Source organism: Temnothorax nylanderi, unplaced genomic scaffold (genome assembly GCF_030848795.1).
Source record: "Temnothorax nylanderi isolate EJ_2023f unplaced genomic scaffold, tnyl_v1.0 TNYL_tig0050_pilon, whole genome shotgun sequence".
Classification (NCBI taxonomy): domain Eukaryota; kingdom Metazoa; phylum Arthropoda; class Insecta; order Hymenoptera; family Formicidae; genus Temnothorax; species Temnothorax nylanderi.
Window position 1 is genome coordinate 396735 of NW_027249112.1, and position 16144 is coordinate 412878.

Below are 16144 nucleotides of genomic sequence, written 5' to 3' on the forward strand. Positions count from 1 at the left end.
TAAGTGATCTAACGTCTCGTAAAGAAGAAAATTTCTAAAAAGATGTCTGAAAAAAACCTTTAAAGAACGCAATGGCCCTTGGGAACCTTTGATTATTTTCTTATCGCTTGACTTATCTAATCTATGGTTATCAGTGAAGGGGACGAGCGTCTCGGTGCTCGTAATAAGTTAAACGTCGACTAACATTTTTTTTACTAGTATCTATTTCTACCAATGCAGACTCGGTTTTAATCTCGGTTAGATTTTTTTCTAGTTTTAATTAGAATTAGGAAAAAGATAATAAGTAAGTTAAACAGAGATTAAAGTTAATCTACATTAGTAGAAATGGAGTAAGTAATTTCTACATCGCAGTACGGCTGGCATTTCTATTATTTCTATTATTTTCAAGAAAGATTCATGTCAATGCGATTGCAGATTGACACGAGGGGCACCCGAGGGTGCAATTTTCAAGCAGGATGCGCCAGGTTCCGCGGCGAGTCGCGACGACTCTGCGCCGAATACAAAACCGCGGCTCGTATCGGCGCGTAAGATACTCGCGATCGCGTGCGGCAGTATGAGTGCGCGCCGCGAATCTGCTCGTTCCACCTTCGGGTTCTCGTCCAATCAACGGCCCTGACCGTCGCGAATCGGAGTGCGCGCTCGTGTGCGCCCCGCACCCCGCGCACGCGACACTCCTGGCCCCGGTCGCCGAGATTTTCGCGACGACGAACCTCGCGGAAAATCGCCCACCTCGGCGAGCTTCCGCGACGGGTTTCGGCGTGAAAATTCACGTCTCCGTCGCCATCCCCGGCCGCGAAAACGATCGGTTCGGCTTCGCAAATTCGTTCGAATATCGACTCGTTGACGAACCTCTCGCCGCGATATCACTCCGCGAGAAAGTAGTCCCCGACGCGTATTGTTTTTTCACGTTGATTTTCGACAACCGACACGTGACTCGAGTCCCGAGCGGTTTTTTTTTTCCAAATTCTCTCGTGCAGTATCGGTGACCTCGCGATTCTGAAATAGATATTTCGCCGTTGCGACCAGCGATCGAGCCGGTCTGTCTCGTGCGGTCGTCCACGGGGTAGCGACGGACACGAGCGACCACCTGATTTTTGCACTAGCGCTGCGTCCATTTAAACTTCTGCGTGACGCGCGCACGGTAGTAGCCATTTAAATTTGAATGAGATTAACCACGCTGCTTTGTCATCCCGGCGATGTATCAATGTAGTACGGATGTCAATGACGTTGAGTTATAGCATGATCTTTCTGAGAATAAAATGAAAAGATTCATAATTTCTGATTGCACAGAATAATGTCAGACAATTAAAGGTTGCACCATTTAATTTTGTGATTATCATGTATAATGTATATGAAGCAAAACGTTACTAGTGTTGAACGATTGAATTATAAATAAACGACGCACGCATCGATTTTACATCCACTTATAAAAGAATATATTAAGAAATACATTAAGGGCCGGTTGTTCCAATCTTTTGGTAAACACTAATAGTTAAATCATATATATGTGTTTATCCTTTACATTAGACAAAGATAGACATATGATTTAACTATTAGTTAGATTACCAACAGGTTGGAACAACCGGCCCTAAGGGCCAGTTTCACAAGTGTCGGTTAACTTTTAACCTTAGATTAACTCACTCTTCGTCTTTTTCTAAGGGGGACGTTACAAGGAGACGAAGAGTGAGTTAATCTAAGATTAAAAGTTAACCGACACTTGTGAAACTGGTCCTAAGAGGACATAATATTCTCACACGAATATATTTTGCACTCACATATAACTAAAAAACATACTTATTCGTATGTGTACAATAATAGGCATTACAATGAAAATGTTCAATTCAAACACGTAAAAAATTAACATAAAGATAATGTTGAACGTATAAAAACATTAAAACCGATAGTCATATTACAAAAAATTCACACGTGTCATATTGTATAAATGTACATATAAATTGAAACATTTATTTAGGCTATTTAATTAATGCAGTGCTGCTTACTATCAAGAATGATAAAAATTGTATGTAATGCAACATCGATATATTATTTTATATTATATTATTTCAGAATTATTTTTGTATCTCATACACGTTAACTCTGCATTACCTCTGCAACATTACGTGGATTCTAATTTACATTGCCTCAATTGTTCGCCGAGATGATCGTTCAGGTGAATTCTGATTTGCAGATCGCCATATTTCTGTCCGCATTCCAAACACTTAGTTTGGTTGTTCTCGTGCATCTTTCTGCGATGATTCGAGCGACCGGTATGGCTACCGAACGATTTGTTGCAATCTGTGCACTGGTAAGGCCGATTGTTCGTGTGTTCACGGCGCTGAGCATCTCCGGTATCCCTTCGTCTGAAGTTCACGTTGCGGGTGAACTGTTTCGTATTATGGTATAGTGAAACGTGACGGTACAGGGTTTTCATATTCGCGAATATCCTATTGCATTTCGCACATTTGTACTGTTTTTCCTCGTGCTTGCTCTTAATGTGATTTATTAGCATCTGTTTGACTTTGTATACGGCTTTACATAAATCGCACTGAAATACACGAGGGACAGTTTTGCCCTCGTGCACCTTCTCCTTGTGCGCCTTGAGCGACATTTGATGTTTGAACTTCTCCTGACACTCGTTACATTCGTACAATGGTTTTTGTTTCATTACTAAGGGGTCTTGACGGTCGAGTTGATGGCTTCCAATCACGTGAAGCTTCAGCATACGGAAGGTCGGTAACTCGCAGCTGCACACGGGACACGTGAATATTCGCGAGAGTGCTATGTTGTTATCTTTCTTCCAGTGCTTCTCCAGATGTTCATTCAAATTCTGCTTCTTGATGAACGCTTTGCCACATATCTCGCAAGTGTGGCGAGTGGAGACATGAGACTTCATGTGGAATTTCAGTGCGTGCGTAGTCATACAGCGCAGGCCGCACCTCTCACATTGATAAGGCTTCTCACCCGTGTGTTTCCGAAGGTGTTCCTTCAGTCGCGCCTTCAGTTGAAATGACTTGCCGCAAATCTCGCAAACATGCGGTCTAATCCCTTTATGCACGAAGATATAATGCTCGTACAAAGCATTTTCCCCGCTGAAATCCTTACCGCACGTGCTGCAGATAAACTCGTCCGTGTTCTCGTTATGTCGCATCTCGTGGAACTCGAGTCTGTCCTGGCGCATAAAGTGCTTGCGACATTTTAGACAGTGATACCGTCGCGGTGATATCACTTTCGCCCCTTCCCCGTCGACCATCACATATGCACTGGCGTCTTCGCAGGAGGCGCACATTGCTGGATCGTTAATAGCATTAGGATCTGTATCTCTTATCAATTTTCTGCAGACAGTGCATTTTCGCTTCTGTTTTGTAACCTGCTGCGTCTGATTGTTATCCTCATCCGTTTCAACATTTACTACCAATTGTCTGTAACCAACGTGTCTGTGTTTTCTCTGATGGTCGTCCAAATTTGGTTTGTTCGTGAATGTTCTGTTGCAGTTTAAGCAAGTGTACCGCTCTGGGTTCTTGTGCATGTGGATATAGTGCTCCCACAACAAGTTTTCATTTTTAGTTTCTTTGGAGCATATTAAACAAACGTATTTATTTATTTTGTTGAACTTGTGTCTGTCCATGTGAAACTTGTACTTTAATTGTGAATTATAACGAACTCCACACGAATTGCACACGTGTTTTAGATGACTTTTTGGAATGTCGATGTCATTTGCCTCATCTTCGTTGATGCATTCTCTTTCCGTTTTCGTCACGTCTGTTGTACTATCATCTTCTTGAGTTTCTGCATCACAACTGAAACATTCCGTGTCATTGCTTTCTGGCTGGAATGTTATCAAGCCAGCTAAACTTGACCTATCATAATCACTGGTCAATTCATCTTGTTCCGTTGCATCTAATTTTGTTTTTAATGTTTCCGATTCAGTAAGATTCTCATCGAAGTGCTTTCCTCTCATCGTATATTCTGTACTATTTTCCTCTTCATTTTCTATTTCTTCAGTGAGACATACCACGCCATTGTTTACTGACTGGAATGTTAACAAGCCAGTTACATTTAATCTGTCGTGATCACCGTTCAATTCATCGACATCTTGTTTTATTGCATCTAATCTTGCTTGTAGTTTTTGCAACTTAGTAGGATTAATAGATGTTTCAGTAGAAACGCCTTCTTGATACTTTCTCTTTGTACCTTTACTCGGTTCACATGATACATCAGTTTTTTGCAATGTAATGTTAAGATTTGTATGGCTAGTATCACTTTTCGAGCTTCTATGTATCCCATTGGTATCTTGGTTGTTATCATTTGTCACATCCTCTTCGACGATATTATGATTCAATGACAATTCATGTAATTTACCTTCTGTACTTGAGTTCTGTGTAGAGACGTTAACAAACTCCATTGTGTCTTCAAATATTTGACTATTTTCTTCTACTGATTCTACTTTTTCCATTTGATCCACAACAGCCAATAAAATGTCAAATGCATTATTACTACCTTCAGAATTGTTCTTTAACAAGAGTATTAAATCTTTGTTGCAATTCGGACAGGTGCATATCATATCACCCTGCAGTTTAGAAATTACCACATTTTCCAATTTCTCATTTCTATTGACTTCGAAGAAAGAGTTGATTTTTGTCTTGCTTTCCTTCGAGCATGCCAATACATTTTGAACGAACTCATAATGACTGATAACTTTATTGTTACAGTCTAAACATATATGTTTAGACTTGGAATGATCATCTTGCGAGACCTATAAAAAATTGAAGATGTAGTGATATACTTATTTACAGTAATTAACTAATGCTAGCATACCTTGATTGGTAAGGTCTCATTTATTATCTGCGCCAAATTAGTTGCTTCATCAAAGATATGCTTGGAATATTCGATATCAAGTTTAATACCACACAGACGGCACGTATCACCTTCCATTTTCATAATTTCTGTAAATTCTATATGAAACCTTCTCGATGTTTTCAGAAATAATTTTATATCTTTGAGAAATGTAACATTTCCATAGATATTGGTATCAACGGACTTTTTCCTGAGAATATGACCTAGTAAGGGAGAGAAAAATGATTTAAGAATTTCACGTAACATAAATTTTGTTAATTACAACTCTAAAAAAAGAAATAATTATCTTTGATCGTGTGCAAACAATTCCTTCTAAAATGATTTAGTATCAAAATGTAAGTTAGAGCAAACATCTATCAATCAGTTTTCACACGTACCATTTTAAGAATATCATAGACTCCATAATAATATTCTTGCGGACGAAAATGTTTAATCGTTAAATGTTTAATTGAATTGCTATTCACACGTACTGTCCTTCTTTTAAAATATACTGAAGCGTTTAACTGCTGTATAGGTTAAAATAGATACACGTAAGAAGTATCTGAAATATTCGAGTATCTAAGAAGCGTGCTTTATCTATTTATCTAATTATCTTTTAGGTACGCCATCTTCGGTCGGTAATAAGATAAAGTTAGCAGTCGATTGAAATTCCAGGTTAGCTCCATGAGCCTATTTTTATTTCCACAATTCGCATTGTTCGAATAATTTCCAATGTTCGGAACAACACAATATATATATATTAAACGAGCTTTTTATCGGGGGATTACATTTAATTCGCTATAATCTTATATTTTATCTCTAATGATATTGTCAAAAAAATATTCCGATTTTTACTTTATTCTTAAAATCGATGCTTCGAGAGCGATTGCCTTTGAGATTTCGAAATATGTCGAGTCAGTTTTTAATAAAAATATCGTAAACATCGTATTATACTCAAAACAAAAATAACTTTGCTTTCCGTCGGTGTCATTCGACTTATCCACAGTCAGTGGCTCTAACTAAATGATCGGTAGGGTAAATTATGGTAAACGCCACCAAACGCATATCACGGGAACATCATGTCGCGCTTTAAAACCTCTCCGACGTCGTCATGGCCGGTACCTATAAGAATTATATGAAATTGTTGGAATCGTGGCCGTTGGACAAAAGCAAAGCTGGCAGGTAATTACGATGTAACACTAGGCTAGGTATCATAAATGTAATTGTATTGAGTGCAACGGCTTGCCATGAATTATTGGCAACGTATCAGTACTTGCTTCTAAATATATCATTAGCTAGGTTAGAATAATCCTTTACATTTTTCAATTATCATTGATGAAGAAAACGTATATTAAATCATTAATTTTCGCGGCATATTTTTGTATTTTCCTATCGATCTACTTGATTCGGTGGTTTTTAGAGACTTGGGACAGCACATTCGTGACCAGCTGAAGATTGCATTTGTGAAGGGTGAAGCTACTAGCCAACCGAATCCGGAACAGTGTCATCGATATTATTCAAGCTTAAAAAGGCTTTCATCAAATCATTATGGGCAACTTTATAAACGCTCCTTGTTAAGCACTGCGAGTGGATTAAACAAGGAGCAATGTAATCTGGCGTTGACTCCAGAAATGTTGGAGTATTTGAAGGAAGAGGATAAAGGAATATTTCGCAGATTTTACGGAACGATAAGAAATTTTGTAAGAAATGATAAGGATTAAGTTTGCGTACTTTGCGTATAAGTTTGGTAAGAATAGGTGTTCTATTGATAGAACGCGAGCATTGTTAGCGAAAACTAATTTCTTGCGCTCAGTTAATGTGAGGCAATATAGTTTTGAATATGATGTCTCTGAAAAAGATCTTCATGTGCCTGTTATGGCACAGGAAGTACTGACATATATGGATCCGTCGCCAGGCAAGATATACGTAGACATGACATTTGGTGCTGGTGGACATGCCACCAAATTGTTAGAATATTCACCCGGTGTAAAAATATTCGTGTTAGATAGAGATCCTTTAGCATATGAATGCGCAAAAGACTTATCGCAGAGATATCCAGGACAAGTAGTTCCTTTGCTAGGTAAATTCTCCGAGCTACCGCAGCTACTTAAACAATACGATATTAAAGAGAATAGTATAGATGGCTTTTTGTTTGACTTTGGTTGCTCGTCAATGCAATTTGACGTAGCGAAGAGAGGTTTTGCTTTGTCAAAGGATGGACCGTTAGATATGAGAATGGATGGATTTCGGTGTCCGGGACAAATTACTGCCGCGGATGTGTTGGAAAGGGCAACGGAGGAGCAATTGGCTCGTATCATAAAAATTTATGGGCAAGAGAAGCGTGCTAAGAAAATTGCACGTGCCATTATTGATGTTAGATACATGTGTAGAAAATTAGAGACGACGAAGGAACTGGCTGAGCTAGTCGAGTCCACTTTAGGCGGTGAAATCAGAAGAGATAGTCTCGGTAGATTTTCGCATAGCGCCACAAAAACATTTCAAGCACTTAGGATTTTTGTCAATAACGAATTAAATGAAATTAATTACGGTATACTTCTTGCGCAAGTATACTTGAAATTGTCCGGCCGTTTAATAACGATCTCTTTTCACTCGCTCGAAGATACTATTGTTAAGAGACATATTTCTGGAAACATAACAGATAATGTGGCTAATACCGTCGCGTTAAAATATGCGAACCGTGGTAAGGTGTTTGATAAGGGCGAGGTTGAAAAATTGACGGAAACACCATGGAAAATGATGCATAAACATGTTTTGATACCTACGGCTGAAGAAATTCAGGCAAATCCGAGATCGCGATCGGCGAAATTGCGTGTTATTACGAAAGTTAAATAATTATCTTTTATGTACAATGTATTAAAGTAGTTCACATTTTTTTATCAATATACAAACTTGTTGAGATGGTATACTTGGAATATGTATACGATATATTTATTTTAACAGGAGGTATTGTCATGCTGTACATAAATAATAAAGAATGTAAACTTTTTAAATACAAAAAATTTATTGGCAATTATATATTGACATATGAACTTCCTGAGGAATTATTAATACACATCACATATTGCGAAAATGATTCTTCCGTTGAAAAATAGACATTTAATTTAAAACAGGCCTTCTATTTCATTTGTTTCGCTATTCCAGTCCATATCGTAGATACTTGGTCTAGTCGAAAGTCCGGGCATCATCATGATCTGAAATGTGTGTTATATAATGAAATAACATAAAAATTTAGTAGATAATTTGATTACCAATTCGAGAAAATCATTTACCTCTCCCACCATGGGAACAATAAATCCGGCGCCGACTGAAACGAATATATCTGTAATATCGAGGGTGAAACCAGTTGGTGCACCTTTGATAGCTGGATCTCCCGTTAATGAATTTGACGTTTTCGCCATACATATTGGGAGTTGGTCATATCCTAACTTGTTGTAGTTCTCGATTTTTTTCTGCACCTATAACGAATGGCAAAAGTTTACATATTGCGATAATTATATTGACAATATATTAAATGTCAGTCTTACTTAACGTGGCATATTAGAGTTCCTTACGTAACAGATATAATTATTTTGTTAAAGAAAAATCACGTGATTGTCGATACAAGTGTAATTAGAATTAGAGTGTGTTAATAAAATTTCTTTATTTTGGAATATGTAAGATTCAGATATTTTTACTGATAATATTTTGTGGCAGTAGTTTATAGGTATAATATAATAATAGAAATAATTGTTTACCTTTTCCGCGAGAACGACTTGGCCAGCACCGTATATCTCTTTGGCGATTTTATTAATTTTTTCTTCAATACTGTCCTCGAGATCGTACAACAATTTGAAATTACTATTTTCTTCGGTAGCGGCTATCAATGCATCCGCAAGAGCTATAGCACCAGCCCCACCTTCGGCCCAGTGAGTGCATATTACCGCATTAGTTGCACCGCTTTCCAACGCTGCTTGCCTAACGAGCTCTAGCTCCGCTTGAGTATCGGTACTGAAAGATATTAACATAGATATGTACTCATCTGTGGTCGATTATATTAATTTAAACATAGTTTATATTCACTTTGTTTATAAAATTTATATATAAAGATGATGCCAAATCATCATAAAATAAGAATTATAACAAAAAATTTATACGAATAATACAAAAAAATAGTACAGATTCTAGTGTTCTTGTGATTGTAAATTATTTGATTTTTGCTATCATCATTTATTTATAAGAAAAAACATACCTATGAGAGTTGATGGCAACAACTACGGGCACGCCATATTTCAGACCATTGCTGATATGTTTTTGCAGATTTGGCAGGCCTTTTCTAACAAGTTCGATATTTTCTTCGATGTATTCTTTCTTTAACGGTGCCCCGGTCGTTACAGGCGGCCCACCACCGTGCATTTTCAATGCTCTGATAGTCGCCACGAGTACGACAGCATTCGGTACATGTCCGGAGGTACGACACTTGATGTCGAAGAACTTTTCCATGCCGATATCCGATCCGAATCCGGCTTCCGTTATTACAATACCTTGCGGTCCGACCAATTTTAGAGCAATAGCGTCAGCGATAATGGATGAACAACCGTGGGCTATATTGGCGAACGGTCCAGCGTGTACCATTACCGGTGTACCTTCCAATGATTGCATAAGTGTCGGTTCTATAGCATCTTTCAGCAGAATCGCCATTGCTCCCGTCATGCCCTGAGGATTAGGCAGATATTTAGACAAGCCGCAAATTGTTTTCCTTATTCGCAATTATGAAGGTACAAGGAACATTGTGAACGATGTACTTATATCTAATTGCAATCGTATGCATGACTATACTTCAAATTATTTAAATTATTAAACATACTTTAACAAGATAGATAATAAAAGGAATTGCTGCTTTATATAGAAATAATAGTAATATTGGATGAAAAATTTAGATATTCTACGTATATAATTTTATAATTATACTAACAAAATCTTCAGCAGTTAAAGGCTCGCCGCTTTTGCTAAATCCGACGACGATATTACCAAGTCGTCTCTTCATATCCTCGACACTGGTTGATAATGCTAGGATTGCCATTATTTCAGACCCAACGGAAATACAGAACGAGGTTTCTCTTGTCTTGCCTTTCTCGGTTGGGCTCTGGCCGATGGTGATTTTCCGCAAAAAGCGATCGTTAATATCCACCACTGTGCAAAAGATGTTATATTGCAGATACAATATAATTTTTCGTAATATATTAAGTTCTTATCGCACCTCGCGTCCATGTAATATTGTTTGGATCGACGTCAAGTCTTGCAAATCGACGTTTCTCTTCTTCCGTTAATGAGTTCGGATCAGTTTTCGTGATGCCAAGTTTTTGTAATCGTTTCAGCTGGATTTTCGAGAACTTCCTGACACCCTTAATACTCGGTACCAGCCGATCGTACAGGTTTTTGTCACCTTGAGTCGATTCATGGAAGTATCGCGCATCAATTTGCGCCGCCATAAGATTATTCGCGGCGGTAACGGCATGAATGTCCCCGGTCAGATGAAGATTGAATTCTTCCATGGGTATCACCTATAACAAAGTCTATAGTTAGTTCATAGTAGTAACCAGTAATAACCAATAATAACCAGTAATTGGTCTTCATAATATCGTTATCTGAAGAAATTCCTCAGTCGTACTTGTGAATATCCTCCTCCAGCAGCTCCTCCTTTAACGCCGAACGTAGGCCCCTGGCTAGGTTGTCTGAGAGTAACGACAGAATTTTTGCCTCTGTGCGCCGTTAGTGCTTGCACCAATCCGACGGAAGTCGTGCTCTTTCCTTCGCCAAATGGTGTTGGCGTGATGCCCGCCACCACGACGAACTTTCCATTTTGTTGATTCTTTAGTCGTTGTAGCACGCTGAGGCCGATCTTAGCCTTCGTGCTGCCGTAAGGACTAAATTCGTTCGGCAGTAGTCCGATTTCTTCGGCTAGTACAGAGATTGGTTTCGGCTCCTGACTCCTGGAGATATCGATGTCGCTTGGTACAGGTTTCACAGGATTCAGTTGAAGAGCTCGCAATTTCCATTGGACGTTGAGGAGCTTTTGCGCCGACTTTTGCGCGGATATCACGGTATTTTTCATTAACATTGCTACTGTCATTGGTCCAACGCCGCCTGGTACCGGTGTAATGTACGAAGCTACTTTAGCAGCTTCCTGGTACGCTACGTCACCCACTAAACGTTGTCCACTTTTCTTTGTGGGATCTGAAACGTTTTTAATGTCATAGTGATATTGGTCGGGCTTGCACATTTTTTTATTATGTCTCAAAGTTTTTCTATAAAATTACTTCAAATATAAAAGAGAGAGAGAGAGAATAAGAATTTATTTTAAAATAAAATTACACATAATTGTAAACGAAAATCATATACTTAAGTATCTGATGATAAATTAATTCATGTATATTGTCTCATATTTTTGAAGGAATGCTTTACGCACTTGTGTTGTTAGAAATTATCGCGTTGCACACGCGTTTGTATGACGCCGAGTATGACGCGCGTACTCAAACGCGACTGATCTTAAACTAAAATATCGACTATGTTTTTTGTACTTTTTTGTTCACGATCAGAGATGTATGATGTAGTAATATGTCTTGTGTCGTAATGAGGGCGCGAGCGAGAAAGAAGAATAGAAGGAGAGAGAGAGAGAAAGGGTGATAACGTTAATGTTTGATACAAGCATAATGTAATACAGATTAACACGTTCACAGTCTATACTTGCAAGTATGTATGTAATAATATCTATTATAAGGAATTTATTAAAAGTTATAATAATATTCCGTCTTCTTGTACCATCGCTGCGATGCGTTTATATTTTTTTAGATTAAAAATAATGAATTGTAAACCACTGTAAACGTGTTAAGATCTCATTATATAAAAGATGATTGATATGTCGATGTTCTGAAGAATTATTTAAGACATTTTATACAGAATTCTCCGAGATATTAATTTTAATAATAGATTCTTTGATGAATTTGAATTCGGAATTGTATTTAAAAAAACGGAGCCGCATACCTGGTATAGGATTGATGCCGCAATCGATGACAACGGCACCCGGTTTAATCCAATCACCCTTAACTAATTCGGGTTGGCCTATCCCAACCACTAAAATATCAGCTTGACGCACCTGAAAAAAAATTTTTTTTAATGTTATAAGTCTTCAGTAATACAGCTGTTTATTTTATTTTGTTTTACAAGTGCGAAGAAAAATCGTGAACTTGAATGATTGCTTACGACATCAGAAAGATTCTTCGTTTTCGAGTGGCAGACAGTAACAGTAGCATTATGCCATTTTAATAGTTCGGCAACGGGAGTGCCGACAATCTTGCTCCTCCCTAAAACGACGGCTTGAGCACCGGCAATAGCCACGCCGCTCCTAAAAGTTGTTCTCTCAATTTAACGCGTAATTGCATAATGATGAAAGAAACTTCTTGCGTCGCGTAATATTAAAATAATTTACTGAGATAAATAACAAACCTCTTAATTAATTCGATACAGCCGTTCGGAGTGCATGGCAAAAATCCAGACATATCGCCGATCGCAACTCGCCCTTCATTAATAGTATTTAGTCTGCAATTTGAATAATATTATATATCTGGACGAATAAAACTTTATTAATATATATACGTTGTGGTTTTGCGAATATCATTGATAGAGAAAAGATTTTTGTGGAAATTATTATTACAGTATACATTGTTTCTCTCTCTAAATCCCTAAAGCAGAACATGTATCTGTCCAAATTAGCGCTTATGTAATACTTAATACTATCTAAAGTGGTATGTCAAGGGGCACATTATTTCTGTTTTCTCTCTTGTTTATCACCGGCCAATGAGTTACAAAACTCCTTCGATATATCACGCTTTCGTAATAATCAATATATCAACAAGATATCGTGAATAACGATAAATTAATAATTATCAATGAATAAAATACGTCCCATCATATTTAAGTTGAGATTCAATTAATATTAAAGTTAATTATTTTTATGAAATATACGAATAATTTCATTTAAAGTAGAAAAATAAACTAGTAATAGCTAAATCAGATATCAATGAAGCAAATATTGATATTCTTAATTGAGAGAGAAAATATTTAGTTTGATTTTATAATAATTATAAATTTTTAATGTTATAGTTCTATAAGCTACAAGGTATCTCTTAAATAGTCATTTATTTTTGCTTAAATTTTGAGTATATGATCTTTTTTCATCTTTACTATTAAAATAGAATATACTTTCTCAAATGGGAATAAGGATCTATTTCAGGGACACCCTCTGCATATAAAAAAAATGTTATTTTAAATAATAATCAAAATTATTTCTTTATTCTCGACTAACTGGCAAAAATATAAATAATGTACACTACGTTTCGACTCTAGGTTTGAGTCCTTATCAAGTGTAGTCTAATCATCAAAGATGACTCGTCATGTGGTAATCAAAAGACATCCAAAGATTACCACATGACGAGTCAATTTTGATGATTAGACTGCACTTGATAAGGACTCAAACCTAGAGTCAAAACGTAGTGCACATTATTTATATTTTTGCCAGTTAGTCGAGAATAAAGGAATAATTTTGGTTTTTAATCACTGGCGGAGGAAGTTATTTTTCTATTTTAAATAATAATTATATATTTACCCATCGACGTCTTTATCCGGCGATACTAGATCGGTGATTAGATGAGAATTGATCTTATTGACACTGTCAAGCGGCATTTGCACAATAATCCCGTGAACATTTGGATCATTATTCAGTTTGCTAACTTTGTTGATGAGCTCTATTTCCGTCGTGGTGTTAGGAAGTTGACAACGTTGAACATCGATGCCAATTTCGTGGGCCGCGTTAGTTTTCATTTTTATGTAGACGTTTGAATCTTCTCTCGCGCCTACCTGGACGATAGCTAGGCCGGGTGTGAAGTCAGGTAATTTCTCTTTTAAGGTGCTCACATCTCTGATTAGACCCTGCCGGATTTCTCTATAAAGTTTTATTATACGCGTTTGTTAAATACGCCAAAATAGATTTGCATAAATTTCCTATTTTTATGAATAATTGAAAAGAAAACTGTTCCTTAAAAAAATTATTTTGTAAAATTAATTCTGTAATTTTTTAAAGTTTAATAATTTGTAAAGGTTTCTATGCACTTTACGTTGTATGTTTATTATTTATTGCGGAAGATATATTTAAAGTTAGTCTATCTTTATAATTGGACTATTTATTACAAAGAAATATTATACTTGCACATAATTAAAAGTCTACAGACATTTGAATTTCGCGGGCAATTTCTAGATACTTATCAATACTTATAATGATATATTATACGTATATTTTAAATATAGATATAATGACAACGAATTGTTATAAAATTGCAATACATATATTGGGTTTATTACTCTACTGTTTTTGTTTTTATATTTCATTATGGAAGTACATATATTTTCGCATGATTACATAACCTCATAAAGACACATGGTACCGTGCAATGTATTTATATATCTATATTATTCGCTTTAAAACATTTTATATATATTATCTAATACATTATTTTTATATGTTTTTATATATTCTGATTAGAAAACTTTGTAAATATTTTATATTCTGTTGATTAGCCACAATATTTTTCTCATAACACATCTTTGTTAAATCGCTGTGTCACTGTTTCGAATATACCGAATGATCGATCGTAAAAACGAATGAACGATCTTTTCCTTTTACGAAACTTGACTTACTTGCTTGAAATAAATTAACGTCACTCACCTTGCCAATTCAACTCCAGACAATATAACACCTCGCACGTCTGTCGACATGGCTCTGTTTATAAATCTGAAAATTTTTTAATTTATATAACTTTGTAGCTGGTTATTTATAATCGAAATTAGATTTACGAGATTTAAAAATGTGATTAGATCGGTTAGCACTACTTATTTACATGCACAAATCTACGGATATAAACCTCTCTGCTTATTGACTGACTGGTGCAGATCAAATGGATCTCGGTAGTGTCCCTCGACCGGTTTACAAGTGGTTCCCGGACTTATATAAGGTGTCTTAAAAATACATATTAACCTAAAATTAATTGAATTGAATAATTTATCTCTTTCACAAGGAGAATAATTTTCCGTAGGTTTAAAATCTGATTTATATATAAAATTTTACTATCATAAAATATTTAATTATACTGTTCTTGGAGAAATTGTTATACAAATTAATTATGAATTATACGAGTTTCTAGTTATTTATATTTTCTAAATTCAATTTTAAGACACTGATGGCTTCAAGTAAAATTTTTATAATGTAAGAGAAATGCGCGCACACAAATGTTTGGAGTAGATTTATCGATATACGTTTTTCTGAAGCACCTTATATATCTAGTTATCGTAGCCGTGTTACGTCACTCATAATGTAATTCTTATATGCGCATAACGTGCACGGTAGAAAACGACGCAAAATTACCGTCACTCGGAGAGATCAGAATTCAAATTCTTTACGATATTCTATGTTATTGAGCTTTGTTGATTCAGTGGTTCTCATTTTATATCGCAAACGTTTCAAAATCATGTTTTATATTTATACGTTATGAACATTTTATAAAACATTTCCTTTAATTTTTAATTATAAGATGTTTGTAAAGGTGAAAAATAACGATGATTTATATTGTAACTTTCTTCGATTATCATTTTTTCGATTTTAAAAAACTTTTTAACGGAATTTAATATATGAATTTTAGCTAGAAGTAAATCCCTTCGATATACAAAAATTATTATTAATTCGAACAAAGTATGACATTGATTAAATAAATGTTAGCCTTACTTAAAAACTCCCGATATTCGTATCATGAGACAATTTGACGCAACGACTCGATGACAACTGTTAGTTTTACTTAGTTTTCGCTTAGATAGATACAGCTTTGCTGGAGTGCAAAAAGTAATATTAGGAAATATCAAGTGTATTTGCCAATTATGCATATTACGATGTTCAGCGCGATAAACTCTGACTTGTTGTACAATCAGCCTTATATTCGATAGAGCTGGCATAAGTAAGCCATTTTTATAGATTTCTACACTTAATCTGTACACGTTGTGTAAATCTGTGATACTTTTTATTTAAATATTTAAATATTTATTTAGCTGAAATGCATTATTTTTATAGATTTCTACGTTTAATCTGTACATGCTGTGTAAATCTGTAGTACTTTTTATTTAAATATTTAAATATTTAGCTGAAATGCATCATTTACTGTTATACACGAATTTGTGCAATTATGCTATCATCGTTTGATCAATCACGCAC

General features: G+C 35.9%; 4 protein-coding genes across 6 annotated transcripts; 2 read left to right on the top strand and 2 right to left on the bottom strand.

Moving 5' to 3' along the window:
• Window positions 1-1305: 1305 nt before the first annotated feature.
• Window positions 1306-5403, bottom strand: LOC139772493 (uncharacterized). The gene is made up of 3 exons (XM_071706228.1): window positions 5232-5403; window positions 4816-5057; window positions 1306-4753 (listed from the first exon to the last, which is right to left on the bottom strand). Exons 2-3 carry the CDS (start codon window positions 4936-4938, stop codon window positions 2117-2119), a joined length of 2760 nt encoding a protein of 919 aa, XP_071562329.1. The 5' UTR covers window positions 4939-5057; window positions 5232-5403; the 3' UTR covers window positions 1306-2116.
• Window positions 5404-5855: 452 nt separating this feature from the next.
• LOC139772496 (ubiquinol-cytochrome c reductase complex assembly factor 2-like) lies at window positions 5856-6554 on the top strand. The gene is made up of 2 exons (XM_071706231.1): window positions 5856-6015; window positions 6254-6554. Exons 1-2 carry the CDS (start codon window positions 5945-5947, stop codon window positions 6552-6554), a joined length of 372 nt encoding a protein of 123 aa, XP_071562332.1. The 5' UTR covers window positions 5856-5944.
• On the top strand, window positions 6541-7883 carry LOC139772495 (probable methyltransferase-like protein 15 homolog). The gene has a single exon (XM_071706230.1). It carries the CDS (start codon window positions 6541-6543, stop codon window positions 7684-7686), a length of 1146 nt encoding a protein of 381 aa, XP_071562331.1. The 3' UTR covers window positions 7687-7883.
• Pug (pug C-1-tetrahydrofolate synthase, cytoplasmic) lies at window positions 7834-15749 on the bottom strand. Of its 3 annotated transcripts, XM_071706227.1 has the most exons (14): window positions 15665-15680; window positions 14808-14901; window positions 14612-14677; window positions 13496-13831; window positions 12337-12429; window positions 12094-12235; window positions 11875-11986; window positions 10502-11067; window positions 10091-10394; window positions 9806-10023; window positions 9083-9546; window positions 8589-8841; window positions 8124-8309; window positions 7834-8045 (listed from the first exon to the last, which is right to left on the bottom strand). In XM_071706227.1, exons 3-14 carry the CDS (start codon window positions 14659-14661, stop codon window positions 7956-7958), a joined length of 2814 nt encoding a protein of 937 aa, XP_071562328.1. In that variant the 5' UTR covers window positions 14662-14677; window positions 14808-14901; window positions 15665-15680; the 3' UTR covers window positions 7834-7955. The 3 variants fall into 3 exon arrangements, with proteins under 3 accessions (XP_071562328.1, XP_071562326.1, XP_071562327.1); XM_071706225.1 differs by lacking the exon at window positions 14808-14901 and having other exon boundaries at window positions 15665-15749; XM_071706226.1 differs by lacking the exon at window positions 15665-15680 and having other exon boundaries at window positions 14784-14901.
• Window positions 15750-16144: the final 395 nt, after the last annotated feature.